This window comes from Patagioenas fasciata, chromosome 3, assembly GCF_037038585.1.
Source record: "Patagioenas fasciata isolate bPatFas1 chromosome 3, bPatFas1.hap1, whole genome shotgun sequence".
Taxonomy (NCBI): Eukaryota; Metazoa; Chordata; class Aves; order Columbiformes; family Columbidae; genus Patagioenas; species Patagioenas fasciata.
In genome coordinates, this window is record NC_092522.1 from 24,905,764 (window position 1) to 24,926,760 (window position 20,997).

General features: G+C 43.4%; 1 protein-coding gene across 2 annotated transcripts; it reads left to right on the top strand.

The window, feature by feature from the left end:
- Positions 1 to 1,924: 1,924 nt before the first annotated feature.
- On the top strand, positions 1,925 to 20,750 carry HHIPL2 (HHIP like 2). 2 transcript variants are annotated; one of them, XM_065834372.2, is made up of 9 exons: positions 1,925 to 2,609; positions 7,918 to 8,570; positions 9,642 to 9,785; positions 10,142 to 10,473; positions 12,918 to 13,044; positions 13,420 to 13,565; positions 15,387 to 15,468; positions 19,063 to 19,145; positions 20,092 to 20,750. In XM_065834372.2, the coding sequence occupies exons 1-9, from the start codon at positions 2,226 to 2,228 to the stop codon at positions 20,457 to 20,459; spliced, it is 2,319 nt and encodes a 772-aa protein (XP_065690444.1). In that variant the 5' UTR covers positions 1,925 to 2,225; the 3' UTR covers positions 20,460 to 20,750. The 2 variants fall into 2 exon arrangements, with proteins under 2 accessions (XP_065690444.1, XP_071662064.1); XM_071805963.1 differs by lacking the exon at positions 1,925 to 2,609 and adding an exon at positions 6,036 to 6,118.
- Positions 20,751 to 20,997: the final 247 nt, after the last annotated feature.

Consider the following 20,997-nt stretch of genomic DNA (forward strand, 5'->3'; position numbering starts at 1 on the left):
GTTCCGCTAAGACTTATCTTGTTCCATTTAAAGAATGGCTGGAGGTGGTATGTTGGCCAAAGAAAAAGGGCTTCTGCACTGTAAGGAGTCCTTGTGGGTAATGTAAGCAGCAAGCTCTGTGGGACATTATGTGTTTTCTCCTTGCCCAATGTGAGTGAAGCTGTTTTGGCTTTTCTGCCCTCATTAGAGAGCAGCAAAGCGTGTTCTTGCCACCTGCTCTGACGTATCCAGGAACTAGGAAGTGCACTTCTCCAGACAGGTAAGTGTTCTGGGTTTCTTGCAACTGGCGTGTCTCTAGGAAAGGGAGACAGTGGATAACGTTAGTTACCCCAAATTGCTCAGTAATGCAAAGGGGATTAAAAAGCATAGCAAACTTGTAAGCTGTAGTTACAAATGGAAGAGTATGTGAATAAACTCACTTCTTATCCTTATTGTTCATTGTCATTTCAAAATATGGCAATTGGGACACCAAAGTAACACCTTAATTTTAGTGATCGGCTTCAAGATATGAGAGCAATAACTGGAATAAGCTGATACTTCAGCAGATTTAAATACTTGGATTTAAAATGCTTTATCTTGTGACAGTGCTGGATCTTGTGATTGGTGTGTTTCCAGTTCACTGAAGTCTAAGCAGAGATTGTATTATTGGCAGGCTCTTGGACTGTCAAGGTGCTATGATTTTGTCGCAGCAAAACAGGATGGTTAAAAACCCAAAAGTTTTTTAAAACAGTCATTTCCCAATAAAGACTTTGACAGAGCATTCTCAGCTGTCATTTCACACTGGTTATAGTATTGGGAAGCTAGAACTGCGAGTTTTTACTTTCTCCTGAGCCACATGCAGGTAGACCCTGGGAGTAAATGGTGATGTGTGGGGAGAGGGCAAAGAGTTTTGGATGAGGAGAGTAGTCCCTGTATACGAGATTCTCCCTTCAGCTTCCCTTTCTCCACTTTCTGCCCAAGTCCCATGGAGGGAAAGCAGTAAGTAGGAAGCTGTTAGAGACAGCACAAGGGGTAATCTGTGCATTTCCCATAATCTCCTAGGATCTGGAGGGAGAGAAAGAGCTAATTGCCTTTTTTTTGTTTTTTAATTGCTTGGCTTTCTTCCTAACAGCATCACACTGGCTGATCACTCCTGTGGCTGCAAGGGAAAGGCAACTTGCTCCTCTTAGTTGGATCACGTAGGCTCTTGGCACGCTGCTGTTCTCTGACTCATGTCTCATGATGCACACAGCCAGCACAGTGGTGATAAGCGCTGGATGTGCATGTGTTCGCTGCCTTCTTACAAGTGGTTATCTGTACACCAGAGGAAAATATTTGCTTCTGGTAGGAAATGAGCTTCTTTGTGATCAAAACACTCCTGGTTTGCTTGTGGAGGAGCAGAGCGAGGGAAGTGTTACTCAGAAGGGCAGGCTGAGTGCAGCATGTGCAAATGCGGGATGTCTGCATGTGCAGCTGATGCTGTACTTCACTGGGTGGCTGGTGGGGTTGCTCACAAGGTCTTTGCTAGAGGGAAAAGTGGGCAAAAAAAAAAATCTCATGCATCTTTAAATCTGTTTAATGTCAGCTGAGATAAAACCTACTGAAATCAGTTAGCTTAAGCACTAGGTTACCACAGAATATCGGTCGACATCAGGTTGGCTTGGTGCCTTAAATGTGTGTTTTCTCTTTTGCTCTTTCTGAATTTCTTCTCATTTTAACTCTGAATTTATACCTGGATTTGTGGGTAACAGCAATATGTCTGTAAAGCTTTTTTTCCTGAAATTACTTATACCTATGGTTAACTGCTGCCTTAATTAGGTTGTGTTTTATGACACCTATTCAGTGTTTATAAAACCAGACCGTAGTTTGGTGCATTTTAAGACTTGAGTAAAAAGATAGTTAGCAATTACTAATCTTGTGTGTTTTGTAAATGAGGAGAGGTAATCAGGTTCTGTACATAGGTATCACATTTAGTATTCTTATCTGTTGTTTGTATTTCTCAGTGAAGGATTTTTCAGCCAGTTTAAACCAAGATGCAGGGATTAGGTTTATGAGTGCTTCTAGGGACATGAGGAATATCCAGAGGGCGGGTTCAGCTATGTGACGTGTGAAATACCGAGAGAGGCAGCCTGGAGGGTTTCTCTCCTGCCAAGTAGTAAACTCCACAGAGAAAAAGGGAGAGAGAATGTAAGCAAACCTGAGCAAATGCTGAGCTCTGTAGGCTGGCAATTAGTAAAGCAGAGAGGATGAATGAACCGTACTATGAAGTAGTTGGGGATTTCTATACATCTGACCTCAGGAAACCTACGCTGAAGGAAGTGACTGTTCGGCCGTGCACTGGAAGGAGCAGCAGCAGCTCTTGGGTTTTCTTTTTTTGCCCACGTGCCTTTCTTTGCCTCTCCTTGTCATGCCTGATGAGCAGTTTGCTGGGGCATCCTCAGTGCCTGGATTACGGGCCACCTTTCCAGCCCACTTTTCACTTGGAGTTCCGCTCTGCCTATGAAAATTTTGGCTGCTGTGACCAGGAGAAAGACAACAGCATTGCAGCAAAATACTGGGATATCATGGATTATATTGATTCCAGGGGGCATAAGCTGTGTGGAACATATATCAAAGATATACTGTGTCAGGTAGGGCAGAAAAATCTCATCTGAATCTTATGCTGTGGGCTGACTTGGGGGTCATTTGTGGCTCTGATAGCCATTTATATCTGTGTTGCTGTGAAAAGGGATGTGGGAGCAGGGGAAAAGTGGGCTGATGGACTAATGATACCTGATCCTCACTATACATTTTGCAGAGTGCTCTGTGGTATCTGGCAATATGTAGTGACATTTATGAAAGCATTGCCCACATTGGGTGAGGATGGGAATCCTGCTGCTCTGCTAGTTTTCTCATAATGAAGAGGAGAGTTATAGGTCCATATTTGTTTTCTGCTTGCAGCTACTGGGTTTTGGGTTACAAATTCTATGGGATCAAATTTGGGGCTGTTCAGCCTGGAGAAAAGGAGGCTGAGGGGAGACTTTATTGCTCATTACAACTGCCTGAAAAGAGGTTGTAGTATGGAGGGGGTTGGTCTCTTCTCCCAAGTAGCAAGTGATAGGATGAGAGGAGATGGCCTCAAGTTGCACCAGGGAAGGTTCAGATTGGATTTTAGGAAAAAAATATTCACATAAAGGGTTGTCAGGCACTGGAACAGGCTGCCCAGGGCAGTGGTTGAGTCACCAGCCCTGGAGGTGTTTAAAAGGTGTCTAGATGAGGTTCTTAAGGATGTGGTTTAGTGCTGGAGTTAGGTTATGGTTGGACTCAATGATCCTGAGGGTGTCTTCCAACTGGAATGATTCTATGATTCTATGAAATGATATAGGATTTATTAGGTGCTCCAAATGGTGTGGTTGTTGAACACAATTTAATAGGCAGGGGTTTCACACAGCTGCTGCAAGGTCCTGGGACTTCAGTCAGTGCCTTTCCACCAGTGCTGGCTGCCACTGTGCAGTGGGAAAAGGCCACAGGCACCGCTCTTCCTGAGCTTCCTCCGCTTGTAATGCGAGGGCAAAACCAACCTGCCATTTTAGTAACTCTTAGTCATGCAAAGCTGGACTTACTGCATCCCAAAACCCAGAGCAGCCAAAAGACACACACAGTCTTACTAAGAACATATAAAACTCTTCTAGTTAATATTTCCTTAGCACTGAAATATTATCTGTGTACCAAAATGCTTTCACACTTTTTGGATGCTGGCAGGATTCTGGCGTCTCCTGAGGTGGGGAAAGGCACTAGGGCTGAAAAGAGCAGCATCAGGGTTGGTTGTTATTTTACAGTCGATAAACAGGAAAAAGGTGTTACAGGTCCAAAAAGAACAATCAATCTTAGTGTTATGTAGATTTCTCTACATGTTGCAGGTAGGAAAAAAGACTATAAAACTGTGCCTATTGTCTCTTTGCTCATTCTGCAGGGTATAATTTAATTTTGCATCTGTTGGAAGTGTATGTTGCAGCAAAAAACCCAAAACCTACCCTATATATTTTCTTGTATATTTTCAAACTAATAAATTCTTACTGTTTTCACGTCTTTCTAGAGTAAGGTTACTGTTAAATCTTTGGGGAGCAGCTTGTGATTGTGTTATATGTGGTGGTGTTCCTGTTCAAGTTGGTGACGACCATGGAAATAAAGTTGGGTTCTCTGGCAAATATTTGGCTGTTGGATTAGAGGAGGAGCAAAGATCTACCAAGGGATTTTGCTTTAGTGATGCTGCTTTACAGGATCATATGGTTACTGGTGGTCTTGTGTGGAAGGGATGGAAAATGATGACATCTCCGTTCTGTCACCTCCACAGCATCCTGATCATTTGTAGTCACTACCTGTGAAACATTGACCTGTACTTTGTGCCACATCAAATACAAAACGACACATGCATATACGTGATCAGGATGTAATTGTGCCAAGTGCTATTTTCTGCTGCATATGGCAGGACTTCAGATAAACCGCTGCCAGTAACAAGTGCTTTTATCGATATTATCTGTATGGAACTTGGAATGCAAAGATAAGACTCAGAAGCAATGCTAGACAAAATAATATTATTAACTTTTGTCTTTTAGACAAAACAAATTTCAAGAGAGAGGTGTAGGTGCTTAATGATGAACCTGAATTGTTAGTAGCTGCTCTAATTTAGTGAAAAAAAGCATTATTTCATGTCTTTGTGGAAGATGACAACAGTAGCGAGGTATTGTAACAAAGCAGCTCATTGAGTCAGAAGTTCCCCCAGTGCCAAAACCAGCAGACAGTAAAAAATGGGCAATGTTTTTTTTTGTCTTTCCCTCTAGCTTTCCTGGTGTGGCAATGAGTGTTGTGCTGAGGGTTATACGGAAACAGCTGGTTTTGGTGACTGCAGCAGCCTCGCTGGTCCCGCAGAGCCCAGGAAAGATGCCATGGAGTGCACCTTACCTTGGCAGTGCAGCTCTGTGTTTCTTAACAGAGAGAAGACGATTAGAAGGGGATGTGTTCTGGATCATGGATTTCTTGCCATCGCTCAAAACCCGATGTTTCTCTTGAAAACTAACGGGCTAGAAGAGTCATCTAAAGCAATCCAGCTCTGCTGGTAGAGCTGCTGCAGTTCGTTCCTGGCAAGATGTGGGTCTGTTTTTGCTAGCTACACTTGTACACTTGTAGCTTTAGAGTTTGACCTTCAGCTGAGCCGTTATAGGATTTAGCTTAAAAACTGAATATGGAACTCTGAAACCTGCCTTTAATGTTCTTAAGGAGGTTATGTGCAAATTACGTGGCTATAAAAACTCCCTGTCTGCAAACCTTGCTATGAGCACTAGAACAGCTGTTTGGCTACTGGCTGAGAGGATGTTTCTCAGAAAACTTACAGGAGAGGCTTAAAAATAGGCCAATTAAACCTTGTTCAAGCTGACTGAAAGCCGTGATATTAGCATGGGATAGGGGCTAGTGCAGGGAAAGCAACACACTTTTTAATCCAGTTTGAATCTGAGGCCTGACTTGATTGCTGGTTGCACACTCTTTTTGCAGAGAAACTATTACAAAACAGCAAAGAAGTATCAACTTGATTTTAGCAGCATCTGCTCGTTCCATTCTATAAAGTAGTGGGATTAATGGTTGTGTTTCATGCACAGCTGAGTAAAACGAGAGGGGACAACCAACAATAACTGCAAGGCCACATCTTGGGGGTTTATGTGGATGCTGAGGAATGGCCTCCATCTTGTGCATCTGGCTGGATCTGTGTCCTGCAGGTGTTGTTTTCTGGGCAAATGCTGTGTGGGAAGCCTGAGGGCTGGAAAAGCATGGGAGCTGCTCGGGGGCTGCACTTAGGATGATTGAGACCCTTATACTGCAGACTGTTGGCAGAAGAGTTGGTGGAGCTCGGAGGCAGTGAGAATATGTCTTGTTTCAGAAGAAGCTGGTTTTCTCTTTTCTCAGGTTGCTGGTCTGGGAGATGGCCTCTGTTCTAAACTTACTGTGAGAAATTTAAAATCTTTTCAAAGATGTTAATAATTACTTCGGAAGAGAACTGAGAGGGACTTTAGACTGCAAGTGACTTGTGCACAAGGGAGCAGTGAGCCAGCTGCAGCTGCACTTCGGGGGAATGAGGGAACTTCCCAGGACTCAAAATGTGACACAGGTTGGGCTCTGTTCTCCCTTACCTTGCCTTGCTGTCACCTTTTCTGGTCTCCTGGTCACTTGAGATCAGCACCGTATTTTGTGAAAACTAAGTTAGAACTAGAAACTCAACATATTTGGGTGTGTGCAAATGTATACTGGCGAAAGTGGAGGAGGTGAGTGGTGGTTAATGGACTTCGTAAGTGTTATTGAATGCCTGCAGCAAAGCTGCTCTCCTTCAAGCAGGGCACTTAGTGAAGCTTTGGCTTTTGGGGATGGCACTTGGCCAGATGGCCACCTTCCTTCTTCTGGGAAGGCCTTAAATGTGGGAAAAATGGACTTGTTTTTCCATCTGGGGCTGAGCTCAGGCTGCAAGGACAGGCCTGGGGGACTTCTGACCTGGGAAGAAGAGAGAGGTTCCTTACAGGTGTGATGTGAAAGCAACAGAAACCAACTTGTTCTGTGCAGCTTCGTAATCAAATGGCAGCAGTGAAAAGTGAGAAACTTACCATATCATCCAAGAGTTGAAAACACTTTACTATTAATCACTGGAAGATCTTAGTATGGCCAAAAGCCCTCGGGTTCTTCTGTGAAAGAAGGAAAGAGTTTGCTGTGCTAAATTTGGAATTGAGGGTCTGTAGCCTTCCCATTAAATATCCTGCAAAGGCTGCTACTTGCAACAAAAAAAGTCAACACTTGTGTAACTGCTCCAGGTTTGTTTAATGAAGCAAACATGTTTAATAAGGCAGAAAAAATACTAATGCAGTAGTTTGTCATTCTTTGACTGCCGATGTGCTCAGCTTCCCACAATAAAAAACCTTTCAATAAAAACTATGGATAGACTGTTTAAGGCTACTGGTGTGAAAAGCAGTAAAGCAGTATTTCTGCAGAATTTAGCTTCTGTTTTAACTTCTGTAATTTTGTGATGATTAAAATAGAGATGGGATTTTAATGGAAATATTTTACAGAAGTCCTGGCCCAGGATTTTTGCAAGATGGAGAATTTAAATTTAGGTACAAATTCAAACACAATGCCTGATTTTCACTGTTTAACTTAGATTTTGCACTGCTAAAAACTTCATTATATTCGAAGTGATGCAATTTTACATGCAAAACACTTGAAAAAGTTGCTTGAAGATTTTTTTTTTCCTGAAGATTACATAGTCAATGGTAGCTATACGAGTTGCATAAGATTATACTTATTTGAAACAGTTTTAAATCTCAACTATCATCTGCTTCAGTGATACTATGCATGCAAGAACATGATCAAAGTTGTGCAGCATCAGACCAAAGAGCACCTCAGCCTGTACATTTAACCAGTGTACATCTTTAGCACCTGCAGTTTCTTCTGGCAGAATTTCACCTCCTTTGTTTTTTTTTATCTGGCTCCTGCTAGCTTTATCTGATGCTCCCTCATGTTTTCTTTTGGTGGAAAGTGAGTCCCATCCGTGCTAGTGTACAATCTAGCAGGGGAAATGAAGAGAAAGAAAAAAAAGCAAAGGTAAAACTAGATTGCAAGAAGAAATTGCCTGTCACTTACTTAAAACCCCTGTAGTGAAGAATCCACAGCCTCCATAGATGTGCTTCTGTTGGCAATAATTTAGGTGCAGCTGATTGTGCTTTAGTAAAGAAAACTACTACTGACTTCTAAATCCACTCACATTCTGAGTGACTTTCTACTACTCCACTTCAAAGATGTCTCATTATGTTCTCTGCCTTTACTAATTTCTCATTTTATTAACCGGTTTGCTTCCATTAAGGTGGCTTGACCTCTCCTGGATGTGTGTACACAGCCAGATATTGAGTTTATTCTGCTTTCTAGGAATGTTCTCCATATGCTGCACATCTCTATGATGCAGAAAACCCTCGGACACCTCTGAGAAACCTCCCAGGACTTTGTTTTGACTACTGCTCTGAGTTTCACTTCAACTGCCGCTCTGCCATCAGCCTGCTGACAAGTGATAGGCACCTCCAAGAATGTTGTGAGACGAACAAGACGCGCTTTTGCAACCTCCTTCACTTGCACGACGAGGACTACTGCTTCCCCAACGTGCTGAAGAACACAGCCCTCAACCGCAAGCTGGGCTCGGTGGTGGAAGACCGCAGAGGCTGCCTCCAGCTCTGTCTGACCGAGGTCGCCAATGGCCTGAGGAACCCGGTGCTCATGGTGCACGCCAGTGACCAAACCCACCGCATGTTCGTGGCTGAGCAGGTGGGCGTCATCTGGGTCTACCTACCTGACGGCAGCCGGCTGGAGGAGCCCTTTCTGGATATTAAAAGTATAGTGCTGGCTACACCGTGGGTAGGGGATGAGAGAGGCTTTCTGGGGATGGCTTTCCACCCCAAGTACAAGTACAACGGGAAATTTTATATCTATTACTCATACGTGGATAAGAACAGAGTGGAGAAGATCAGGATCAGTGAATTGAAGGTTTTGGCATCTGATGTCAACAAAGCTGATCCACTCTCAGAAAGGTAAAGTTCATGTCAAATGCTATTGTATGCCATGATGAGAAATTATTTTTCTTTGTCCCTGTCCTTTGCCCTTGCAGAACTGGCACGTTCCCAGTCACCCTGGTTCAAGGTGTGTGACTGGCCTGCTATGAAGCTACCAGAGACAGGTTGGCTCAAGGTCACACAGCAAACTAGAAACCAAACTGAAAAGAGGACTCAAGATCTAGGCTTCCAGGTTGTCTTCTCTTGCTATCTTGTACTCTGAACTTCTAAAGAGCAATAAGAGCCTTAAGCCTGTTGTGGAATTAACATCTGCTCTGAAAGTGTTTTGTACTGTAGAAAAGGGATGCTTCACTGCAATACCATATGTTCATTTGATCTGATGTGTGCCTCTGCCAGGTCCCCGTGCCAAGCAAAAAAGCTAATTCTCAGTTATGGAGAGGAAATTGTTAAGAATGGACTTATTTTCTCTGGAGTTTCACAATTGCTGTAAGATCCTCCTGAAGCCCTCAAGTTCACCAGCTGCTTCTCGTATAAGAAAGCAGAACCCACCTGTTGCAATCAGAGCTTAAAGGGCAACAAGTGTTCCTTGCAGAAGAACGCTTTATGTACTTGTAGTCACATTTTCAGATCATAGAACAGTTTGGGTTGGAAGGGACCTTCAAATCTCATCCAGTCCAACCCCCTGCAATGAGCAGGGACATCTTCAACCAGATCAGGTTGCTCAGAGCCCCGTCCAGCCTGGCCTGGAATGTCTCCAGCAATGGGGCATCTGCCACCTCTCTGGACAACCCGGGTCAGGGTTTTCCACTCTTGTAGAAAATTGGGAACCACGTTTCCTTGTGGGCTGCCACACTGAAAGGAGCTTTGCTGTCAGACGGGCTGGAAGCCTCGTGCTGGAGGCTCAAGGGAAACAAGATTCAACTCAGCACTGTATTTGACAAAGCTGACAGGTCTGTACAGCTGGAGCATCTTGCTTTCTTCTATAGAAGTGGTGTAATGTTTCTGCAGCCTACCTGAATGATCAGTCCTTTCCAGTAGCTACATCTGGAATTATTTCTCTTGCGCTCTCTTTTTTTTTTTTTTTTTTAGGAATCTTTTGGAGCTTGAAGAACCAGCTGCAAATCATAATGGTGGGCAGCTGCTCTTTGGTGTGGATGGCTACATGTATCTGTTCACAGGGGATGGAGGGAAAGCTGGAGACCCTTTTGGAAAATTTGGGAATGCTCAGAACAAGTAAGTAGGAGAGCAGTTGAAAACCTTGAGCTTGTCCACCGAGACACAGGGTTTGGAAATCAGACAATGTGGAAGAATAAATAAAGAGTGTTTCCCAAAAGTGCTTGTGCATCTGCAAGTCTGTCCAATGCAGCAGTTCAAAAAGTTAAATTTAACATTTTGAAAGCTGAGGGAACCCAATTTGTTGAGAGGGGGGGAAAAGTCTGTGACTTAAATGGGTTGCAAGACATACCAGTGGTTTGTTTATCTCTTTTGGACAGAAAACTTTTCCTTTGGAAAAGGAGAAGAGGGAGAGAAGAGTTCATTTTCAGTTGGCTGTTATGCTGGGATTTGTCTTTTTCTGTCGTTCTCTTTAGGAGTGCTTTATTGGGGAAAGTCTTGAGGATTGACGTGGATGGAAAAAGCCCCGATGGAAAGCCTTATCGCATCCCTCCTGATAATCCCTTTGTGCCTGATCCCCAGGCCCGCCCTGAGGTTTATGCTTATGGGGTCAGGAATATGTGGCGCTGTGCGGTTGACAGAGGGGACCCTGTCACGAGAAAGGGAAGAGGGAGGATATTCTGTGGGGATGTTGGGCAGAACAGGTTTGAAGAAATCGACATCATCGTTAAAGGAGGAAACTATGGCTGGAGAGCAAAGGAGGGTTTTGAATGCTATGACACAAAGCTTTGCCACAATTCTTCTTTGGGTAAGGAAGAAGTTTCTTACAGAAGATTATTATACATGTGTATTTACTGGATTATAGCTCCATTTTTCTAGTGTTAAATGGAGATGGTTTACTTCTTAAGAGCAGCAATTCCTTCTCCCCAGCCCTGCAGTGTTGGTATGAAATGATGCCCTGCTTATTCAGGGGATTCCCTGTCACATACAGCACTGGACAAGGGGTTCAGGGTCAACACCTGTGCCTTTTGCAGACAAAATTTTCCCAGTGAAGTTAGGAATGTGATGGCTTTGGTTCACGTAGAAAAGTGATATTGTGTTTTCTTGAGAAGCCCTGAGCCATGGCAGTGGCTAAGGAGCTAGGGCCTCAGCGTCAGCCTGGTCCTGAAATAAATGCTGTGGAAGAGGCAGCATGTCGTAGCAAGGACAGTACTGCAGGAGAACAGCCAAAAGCTGTGCTAAGTCTGGCTGTGGGTGGGATGCTGTCCTGGTTTCAGCTGGGATAGACTTAATTTTCTTCCTGGTGACTGGTGTAGTTCTGTTTTGGCTTTTAGAATGAGGATAATGTTAATAACACATTGATGTTTTAGCTGTTGTTAAGCAGTGAAGGACTTTTCAGCTTCATATACCATGTCAGGTGTGCAAGGAGCTGGGAGGGGGCTGAATCAGGACAGCTGACCCAAACTGGCCAAAGGGATATTCCACACCACATGACATCATGCTCAGTATATATTTTGGGGCAACCTAGCCCAGGGGAACTGCTGCTCAAGAATGAACTGAGCTTCGACCACCGGGTGGTGAGCAATAGCATTGTGCATCACTTGCTTTATATATTCTTCTGTTATTGTTGTTGTTGTTATTATTAATTATTTTCCCTTTCTGTTCTTTTGAACTGTCTTTATCTTAACCCACGAGGGGAGGGTGAGTGAATGGCTGTGTGTGGTGTTTGGCTGCCTGCCACCACAATAGATGGACAAACCCACTTGCTCCCTTCAAAAAAAGTGTAGATATTGATGGTGTTTGTAAATCTCTTTTGAAAGTATGTTAGAAAAACTGGGTATTATTATAATGTTCCATATGCTGTTGGAAGAAAGCACCTGGTCTCAAACTCATGCAGTTTTTTCTGAAACCTTTGTAGCAGTGGGCAAGTTTAGATTGTGTGTTACCAAATTTGTCCTCTGCTATGCTGGTACTGATGTGGCCCCCAAGTTTGTTTGTTGTTTGTTTGTTTTCTAATGTCCCAATCCTCAATTGACAAAAAAAAGAGCGGAAATAGATTTTGCTGTTCATTTGTTTTTTAATGAATTGCCTTTGTGGTCTTTATCCTCATCATTAAAGACAAGCTACTTGATCCACGGGAAAAAAAAGGTGAGGACAAGACTAAAATTTTGTGGGATCTGATATTCAGCCTGAGAAACGGATGACTTCAATTTTAACATTGCCAGAGGCAAAGCCTTTATTTTATAAGCCTCATGACACAAAATGGAGGTAGCACACTTCTGCATGTTCTGTGTTGTGAATGTTAGCAAACCTATTCAGACGTTGAGTTAACTTGGAATTGCTTCATCTTATTCTCTTCTCTAAAAATACTGGAACTTGTAGGGACAATCCCTGCTAAAATGACTGGTGCAGTCACAAACCTGTAAGTTAATACTTCTTGCCGATACCTTTCTGCATTGCTTGCTTCATGCAAAGAATCTTGGTCCTGTGTGTTATTGAAGCTCATCGTGACCAAACCTTGATAAGCAATGGTAAAATGGACTGCAGTAATTTCACTATCCCTAAAATGCCATAGAAGTAGTAGTCAGATTATATTATTTTGCCAACCATATTATTGTGCATGTCTATTTAAAAGGTGTTGACGCTCCTATATTTGGAGTATATAAGGTCCTTTTTCCTCCGAGAGTATTTTACCCCTACATCGCATGTATCAGTTCAGGATTACACATGTAAAGTTTAACATATGCAGACACTGAGCCAATACGTAACTAACCTGTAAAATGCATATGTGGATATTTCCTTGGCCAAACTGGAATCAGTGACCTTAAGAGACCCTAATTTCTCTGAAGTGAAGGGCTCTGATCTAACATGTCTGGTTTTCAAAGTCATAATTAATGTAGTTCTTGTAAACAGTCAACCCTTATATGAAGGTAAGGAGCACTTCAGGGTTGAAAATCTGGCAAAAGCAACTAGTGACCTTTTTAACCTCTGAAAAGCAAAAGTAACGTTTGGGATATTTTGCTCTATTCATCAGTTGCTAATACATGAGTGTAAAAGTTTTTAAAGTCCCTTAAAGTCCCTGGGTCTGTTCTGTCCTAAATTACTGATTTCCAACTGAAATATAACTATTCTGTTTGTTCAACTGTACTGGCCCTTCTAGACATTTTTGTGCCATCGGTGTCATTGGCCAATCACTTTTTGCTGCTCTCTGGATGTAAATTTTCTTGCTTCTTATGCTTCTGTATTTCACAGATGACATTCTTCCAATATTTGCATATGGCCGCAATGTGGGGAAGTCAGTCACTGGAGGTTACGTGTACAGAGGATGTGAATCGCCCAACTTGAATGGCCTTTATATTTTTGGTGATTTCATGAACGGGTGAGACTAATTGTTTTCTCTGCAGCGTCCATTCTGTTCCACATTTGCCTTATCTGGGCAAATAAGGGTATCATAGCATCCTGAAACCTTTTGAGCTGGAGCAAATGAGAATCCCAGCTAAGTCTCTCTATTAGATCAAGTGCTCTGTTTGACTATTAAAACAACATTTTTCTTAGAATCTAAACTTCCTCCAGTTTAGAGTTCTTGGGATAGGTTTTCTTTTGTTCAGGTCTGTTTTTCCAGAAGACAATCGTTAAAGCCAGTCAACAGTCAGGCTCCTCACTGAATTTTGTTTTATTTTAGTAGAGTATAATTTTGACAGGAACTGATCTTGACAATGGAAACATAAAACACAAGGTTTTATTTTTCATCTAGTCGACTTATGGCTTTACGGGAAGATGAGAAGACAAATAAGTGGAAGAAGCAAGATATCTGCATTGGGAGCCGGAAAGCTTGTGCTTTCCCTGGAATGATCAGTTCTTACAGCAAATTCATCATCTCATTTGCTGAGGATGAAGCAGGTAAGTACTGTGCTAGTCATACCTTTATTGGTAACGGTGCTGTCAGCTCTGTATTGCAGGGCAAATAAGTTAAATGATGTTGTTCCTCACATGTTACTGGAGAGCAGGCGCTGCAAAACAGGTTTGTGGCTATCTCAGTGTGGGAGGTCACACTGATATGTGGTTCAGAGAGGTCTCCTGCCCTGTGGGGCTGTTGCAGATCGTCAGCTTGGTGTAGAGCTCAGGAGACAGATCCTTGTGTGAACTTAGAGTCTGAATGCTCCAGATTCTCTGAGGAGTTTGAACTCCTGTTTGTTTCAGCCATTTTCCTGTCATTTTGTTGTTGTTTGCTTATGCTGTTTCATGAATGAAAAGACTACATCAATGCAGTTTGTCTTTCACTGTAACAGCTCATCCTCACTGGAGTTTATAGAGCTTACCTGAATTTCTCCCACTTCATTAGTATAAATTCCTCAATCTCATTCACAGCAACAGCACTTCACACTGTGGATTGTGGTGATTAGGAACTTTACTTTCCAACAGTGGATTATACACCAAGGCTTTATTTGGGGATGCGGAAAGCCACTCATTTTAAAATTTTAAGGAATTATCTGAGTGCATATGGTTATTGCTATGGTCATGATGACCAGATCTCTCATCAAGGTGAAAGTACCAATTCATAGTTTGTTCACCTTTGTACAGTCTCTTGACAGAGAGCTATGTAATACATAAAGTGGCTGCAAGAGTTTTGAGAACACAATGTGTACTTCAGTGAATTGTGATGCTTTGCGATTCAGCAGAATTGTAGAATCATAGGATGTCCTCAGTTGGAAGGGACCCACAAGGATCGAGTCCAGCTCCTGTCCCTGCATATGACAACCCCACAGTTCACACCGTGTGTCTGAGGGTGTTGTCCAGTCTCTTCTTGAACACTGTCAGGCTTGGGGCCGTGACACCTCCCTGGGGAGCCTGTTCCAGTGCTCCAGCACCCTCTGGGGGAAGAACCTTTTCCTAATGTCCAACCTGAACCTCCTCTGGCACAGAAAAGAGATTTGCTTGTAATGGAAAGATCCTAGGTTATCTGGCTAGCATATTCTGTCCAAGGCATAGGGAGACACAGGCTTTGCTGTGAAATATGTATGATTTTTAACTGTTCTAACAAGACGTGGAGTGAGTAGATGTTACATGTCTCTTCTACTGCTTGTTCTTTTAGAAACCAAGATGATGTTGTCATGTAATTTGAAATTTTGCCTTCTTTGCAAGAAGGCTACTATAATTTGTCTGGATATTGTTCTAGTGGGTGCTGAAGGGAAGGCATGAAGAGTAGTTGCTCTCCTCAGCAACTGTACAGGAATATGTAGCCTCTGTCTTCCATGGACTAGCCAATTTAGCTCTTGTTGGATTTTTTTTTTTTGTACAGCTATGAGATGGCTAAATATTTGTTGTGCAGTTTTCCCCTCTATTTGTAGCTTTTGGCTGCTTCTTTGGTACAAATGAGTTTTAAACAAAATACATACTTACATAGAGGAAAGTAACCTTTCGGAGGGCTCCTGACATGAGGTAATGAAAGTTCTTCTCAGGCCTTGTGCTCAACTGAGGGCTGCTGGTTCTGCGGGGAACCTTGCTGCAACCAGGACGTCACTTGGGAGTCCACCTGCACAATCCAGGGTGAGACCAAACCCACTCCTTGGAAATAAAACACGACTGAGGAAGTGACTGAAGGGGTTTTCTCTTCTGACCATGTGAATTAGTGAAGATACAGGAAAGAGAGGGAAATGGAGAACTAGGATTCAGCTTGGGTACTTGCATCTGACACTGTATTTTTTTTTCACTTCCATTTAGGTGAGCTCTATTTCATGTCTACTTCTTATCCCAGTGCCTATGCACCACATGGATCGCTCTACAAGTTTATTGATCCTGCAAGGTTAGTAATTAAAGATGTTTTTCCATGCCAAATTCTTCTATGATCACTATACATTCTTTGGCTATCACAGTAGAAAGAATGCTAATTACTACTGATATAGAATTTTGCTGACTTCCATATCAAGTCCTTGGGTTTTGTTCACCCACTGTACATCTGGTGCAACTTTAATCAGTTTTAGTGTATTTATTAGTCCCACATTGTATCTGTGCACCAAGAAAGAGGTAGAGCTCAGATACCGGAAAGGTCTGGGACAGTAAGGATCAAAATGTCTCCTTGGTTGTATATCTGAAGTATATGGCACGGTGGTATTTTAAAATGACAGGCCAATATCATTCGGGGTCATGACATCAAATATGTGCGATGCACTTTCATATAAATAAATTAATTGCAGTGCGCAGTTTAGTTTTATTAGCAAAGAGTGAAGCCTGGTGGTTCACGCGGCATTCAAATACTAATTGGAGCCTGAACCTGGCTTTTTCCAAGCAAAATGTTTTTTCCCTATTAAGCAGTTATCCCTGCTAAAGTCTGTTTTTACAGCAATAAGCATGCTTATGTAATTTTTTCCCCTCCCAAGCTTTTGGATCTTGCTAAAAAGCATTAAATGAGTTTCAAATCACCCTGTAAAGTAGAAACAGTAAATATGTGTCTGTGCTGTTGCCGAGATCTTGGACACTAACAAGATGAAGAAAACAAGTTATGTTTTCTTAGGAAGTTAAATCCAAAGCTGTAGATAGTTAACTCAAGCTCTGTACCAAGGTGATGGGAACAGGAACTTGTCTTTTATTTGCTGTAACTATTTGAGGCTCCTGCCTTTAACAGCTTATTGTCTGCCAGGAAGCCTTTGAACTGCATTAACTGATGAAAATGTAACATTTTCAACTAAAACCAAAAAATTGTGACCGGGTATAACCATTGGGAATTTGAGCATGCTCTATTTCGCAAAAGAAGCCCTGCAGTCCCTATGCCACTCCTTAATGCACCACGCAGACTATCGGGATGATAAATCGTCTCCTCTTGCCCGCTGCCAAGGGAGAAATGCAGCTTTCTGTCTCACCAGCCGCCTGCGGGAGCCTTTCCAGGGGCTGCCCGCCCCAGAACTGCTGTGCAGAGACGCCCCGTGTCACAAGGACTGCACAGGGGGCAGCGGCATCCTGCCAGGAACGTGATGGTTTCCCTGCTCGGAAGGGCTTTCTGGGAAGAAGCCAGCTCTTCCCTGTGCTTTTGGAGCTTCATATCCATCATCTTTGGAGCAGGGGCAGGCTCTTATTCCTGTGGCTTTTTGGAGCTCACTCTTGTATTTTCTTGCTCCCCTTGTTTACCTTAGCTCAGATGCTGCTCTGCTCAGCTTTGCCCTTGTCTGTTTGCCAAAGCGCTTTGCAAGCTTATCCAGGGTGTGCAATGCACTGACTGCTCTAGATTCTGGGCTGTGTACCCTGGCCTGATGCTAACACCAGCAGAGATTTTTGCATTCTCCTTTGCAATTTAGTACTATTTATAGGATTCCTCTATTTCCATCCTGCTGTGGATGGTGGCTGGGATAACTGGTTCCTCTGATGGTGCTGTTGAGGCCCCACTTCAAATCCTGTGTTCAGTTTTGTGCCCCTCACTAGAGGAAAGACATTGAGGTGCTGGAGAGAGTTCAGAGAGGGGCAACGAAACTGATGAGGGGTCTGGAGCACAAGTGTGATGAGGAGCGGCTGAGGGAACTGGGGCTGTTCAGCCTGGAGAAAAGGAGGCTGAGGGGAGACCTTATCGCTGTCTGCAACTGCCTGAAAGGAGGTTGTAGCATGGAGGGGGTTGGGCTCTTCTCCCAAGTAGCAAGAGATAGGATGAGAGAAAATGTCCTCAAGTTGCACCAGGGAAATTCAGATTAGAGATTAAGAAACACTGATTCATGGAAGGGGTTGTCAGGCACTGGAACAGGCTGCCCCAGGGAAGTGGTTGAGTCACCATGCCTGAAGGTGTTTAGAAGACCTATAGATCAGGTTCTCAGGGACACGGTTTAGTGCCAGTTAGGTTATGGTTGGCCTCAATGATCCTGAGGGTCTCTTCCAACTGAAATGATTCTATGATGGGTGCCGTCCCAGTCTGGCCAGCCCAGGCACTCCCTGTCCACACTTTGAGGGCAGCAAGCTGCACAGACATCTGCTCCAAGACATTGGCAGGGCCACTGTCATCTACCTAAGGATGACTCAGACTTCTGTAGGAACCTCCTAGGAACATGGATGGCAGCAGTGCCTTGTGTCCTCACTTCAGCTGGCTGCTCCAGCAGCGCTCTCAGGGACAGCAGAGGGGCTCCTGTGCCTCTGCCTGGATTGGCACCAAATCCCCTCAGTCAGGACTGCAGGGAAGAGCTGTTAGAAGGTGCTTTAAAAGTTGGAGAGAGAGGGAAAACAGACAACCAAACCAAACAAAACACACACAAGAACAAAAAAAACCCTGAACAACTCCCAGCCCCCTCAAAAAACAAAAAAACACCAACCAAACAAAAGGCACCGCCAACAACGCTGCTTTAGTCACCCTTTTCTTCATTAATTGAAATGGTGTGGAGGAAGCGCTTGGCTGTTGCCCATGGCTGAAGGAGAATGGTAATCGTAAGAAAATGTGATGCCTTAGGTCATGCTTTGCATTGCTCTGTGCTGTCAGGCGTGCCAAATTGCAAGAGCCAGTTCTTATTTGTCCTACAGCAGTTCCCTCAGGGAACAGAAAACACAGGTCTGTCGCTCTTCTTTGTAACCTCTTCCCGTCACTTGATGTGTGACAGCTTTACCACAGGGAAAATGTGCTTTTTTGGGGGGGTGCTTTTGTACTGTGAGAAGTAGCCAGGGAACAGCAGGAGAGGAACACAGATATATTTTCTTTGCAGCTTTTGCTTCATCCCCACTTCCCTGGTCCTTTCCTTTCTCATGCCTCTTGCTGCAGCACCTTGTTGTGTCTGAAGCAGCACCTTTGAAGGTCATGATAACTTTTGTGGGGCTGTGTGGGAACATTTTTCTGCATGCACAGAGACCCTTGCACTGCACCATGAGGGAGCCGAAAGCCCTGTCACTGACAAGCTTCACGTGTGTGAATGAGACTACTCCAAGGTGGGAGCCAGTATTGGTGAGGACAACTCAAAGTGATTAATGGTCTGAAGTCCAACCAATGCGTCCACTTCACAAAACTGCATTGTGCTGTGCATCCAGCAGCAGGATGTGTAGCTGAAGACACTGGTGCAGCACCCTTGGATTCAATGGTGGGCTACAGAGATGTGCAAGCTGGCTAGCATCCCCCACATAAACAAACCAGCTGTCCATGTTGGATAAAGGCAGTCCAGGCTGCCTGATGGCAAAAAGTTGACCAGAAAGGTGGTATCATGGAAGAGCAGCTGCAGCTTTCCAGCTGCCATTGCTATTCAGACAGGGATTTTATGGCTGTACCCCAGTTAGACTCTTAAATTCTACCCGTGTTGCACTCCAGGTGCCCCAAGTGCTTTCACGCCTGTTCCAGCAGAGGCAAATGACAAGGGGGGGATTGATGTGTGCCTCTGGAATGAATAAATAAACTTCCCTAACAGTCTCTCAGATATCTGCATATGGTTTTCTATTTTTCAAGGAGAGCTCCACCAGGGAAGTGTAAATACAAGCCTGTTCCAGTGAAAACAAACAGTAAACGGATACCATTTGTTCCACGTGCAAGTAAGTTGTTAGGCTTTAATTTTTGCTGATAAGCAAAACATATAATGATCTTACAGGCACGTGACTAAAACTAAAGCATGGGCAGGAGCAATCTTGAAGTTAGGTTATCACATTTAATATGTGTGCTTCTGTCAACTACCAGATGCCTTGCCTTTTCTTAATCTCAGTCTCTGATTTTTTTTTTTTTCTTCTAAGTGTTGCCAAGTAATAGTGTAAATGGGCATCGTAAGGGAACTGATGGATTTGATTGAGGCATTGGATTTGGTCTGGGAAATTCTGAGCTCCTGTCCCTGGCTCTGGGACAAGCTCCTTGAGTCAATCCCTTATCTGTAAATCTGGGGGAGTCAATCTTTGTCCTGGCCTTTTTCTGTTTCACATCCCATGCAACCAGGGAAGGGGTTAAATCTTATTGTTGAGTAGAAACAGTGTTTAGCAAGTTGAGGTTGTCTGGGATTTCCAGGTACTAGTGTGACGTGAAAAACTCATACTGTTAAGTCAGGTCTGACAAAGAAGTGTGCAAGGTTTCATCATATTGTCTGGACGTGTTTTCCTTAAAAATATACATTCACCATATATAAAATTAAACAAATTTTATTTCCAAGAAATACAAGGCTCTTTTGATGGAAGACAAGATGTTTATATAGTGCAGGGGTATCAAACTCATTTTCACTGGGGGCCGAATGGAATTTTAGGACTCTATAAATGTTGGAGTAGTTACATTTATAGAGTCCTAAAATTCTATTCAGCCCTTTGAAGGCAACTGCGAGGTTGATGTGCCCCCCTGTGAAAATGAGTTGGACACCCCTGATATAGTGTGTATTTCTTTGAAATGTCAGTGATTTTTTTCTTAACTGTAGCTGTAATAAGGGTTTATATCAGTCATATCTCTGAATTAGCCTTTTGCCCTAAAGCAGGGATACTGAACTATGTTAATTACTTTCCTCAGAGACTGTCCTTGAGCTGCTTAATGAATCTTCAACAACCAAGCCTCTGAAAAAGTCTGCTCCTACTGCATCCATCCCAACAGCTTCTTCTAAGCAAGCTAAAAAGACCCCATCCACCAAAACAAAAGCACCAACAGTGAAACCAGGTCCATCTGGTAAAAAGAGACAGAAAATCAAAGCTGAGGCTAAACCTCACAAGCCAAAGCAGAAAGTTGCACACATTTCTAGAACTACACCAGCACCACCCTTGCCAAAAAAGAAGAGCTCCCACCCAACGAGAACCAAGAAGCTTCTTCCAAAGAAAGCAGCACCAGCTAAGGAAAAACTGGAGAAGAGGAAGAAGGACAGTAGATTAAGAAGCAGCTTTTGAAGCTGAGTGATGTCCCAGAAAATAAGATGGTGAAAGAAATGTTTTGGATAGCGACCAAATAAAAGAGAATCAGTTGACTTGTTATGCCGGTTCTCCAGGTGCGTCTCCATTAATGCCAGAGTTAGCAGTCTCTATATATGTTGTATTAGACCTCAACAGCACCAGCCTCCTAACGTTATCTTTCTTTGCAAATCCTGCTATGACATCCTTTTCTGACACAGGTAGTTGTGAGAGTCTCTGATGGACATTGACTGGTAAGATTTGTCTGTGTATGACTGCCTAATAAATCCAAGTGCCTCCAACTTTCAGGACTTTTATCTTTTATCCAAGTGGGCATTAACAAAACTTGAGTGTTCTTTTCCAGAGATGATGAGGGGACTGGAGCATCTTTCTTATGAGGACAGGTTGAGAGAGCTGGGTCTGTTCAGCCTGGAGAAGAGAAGGCTCTGGGGAGACCTTACTGTGGCCTTTCAGTACTTAAAAGGAGCCTGTAAGATAGATGGGGACAGATGTTTTAGCGGTGCCTGTTGCAATAGGA

Coding starts and splice junctions, on each gene's coding strand:
- HHIPL2 (XM_065834372.2), top strand. CDS start 2,226: ATGAATGAACCGTACTATGAAGTAGTTGGGGATTTCTATACATCTGAC. Junction 2,610..7,917: donor TCAAAGATATACTGTGTCAG/GTAGGGCAGAAA, acceptor TCTGCTTTCTAG/GAATGTTCTCCATATGCTGC. Junction 15,469..19,062: donor AAGTTTATTGATCCTGCAAG/GTTAGTAATTAA, acceptor CTATTTTTCAAG/GAGAGCTCCACCAGGGAAGT.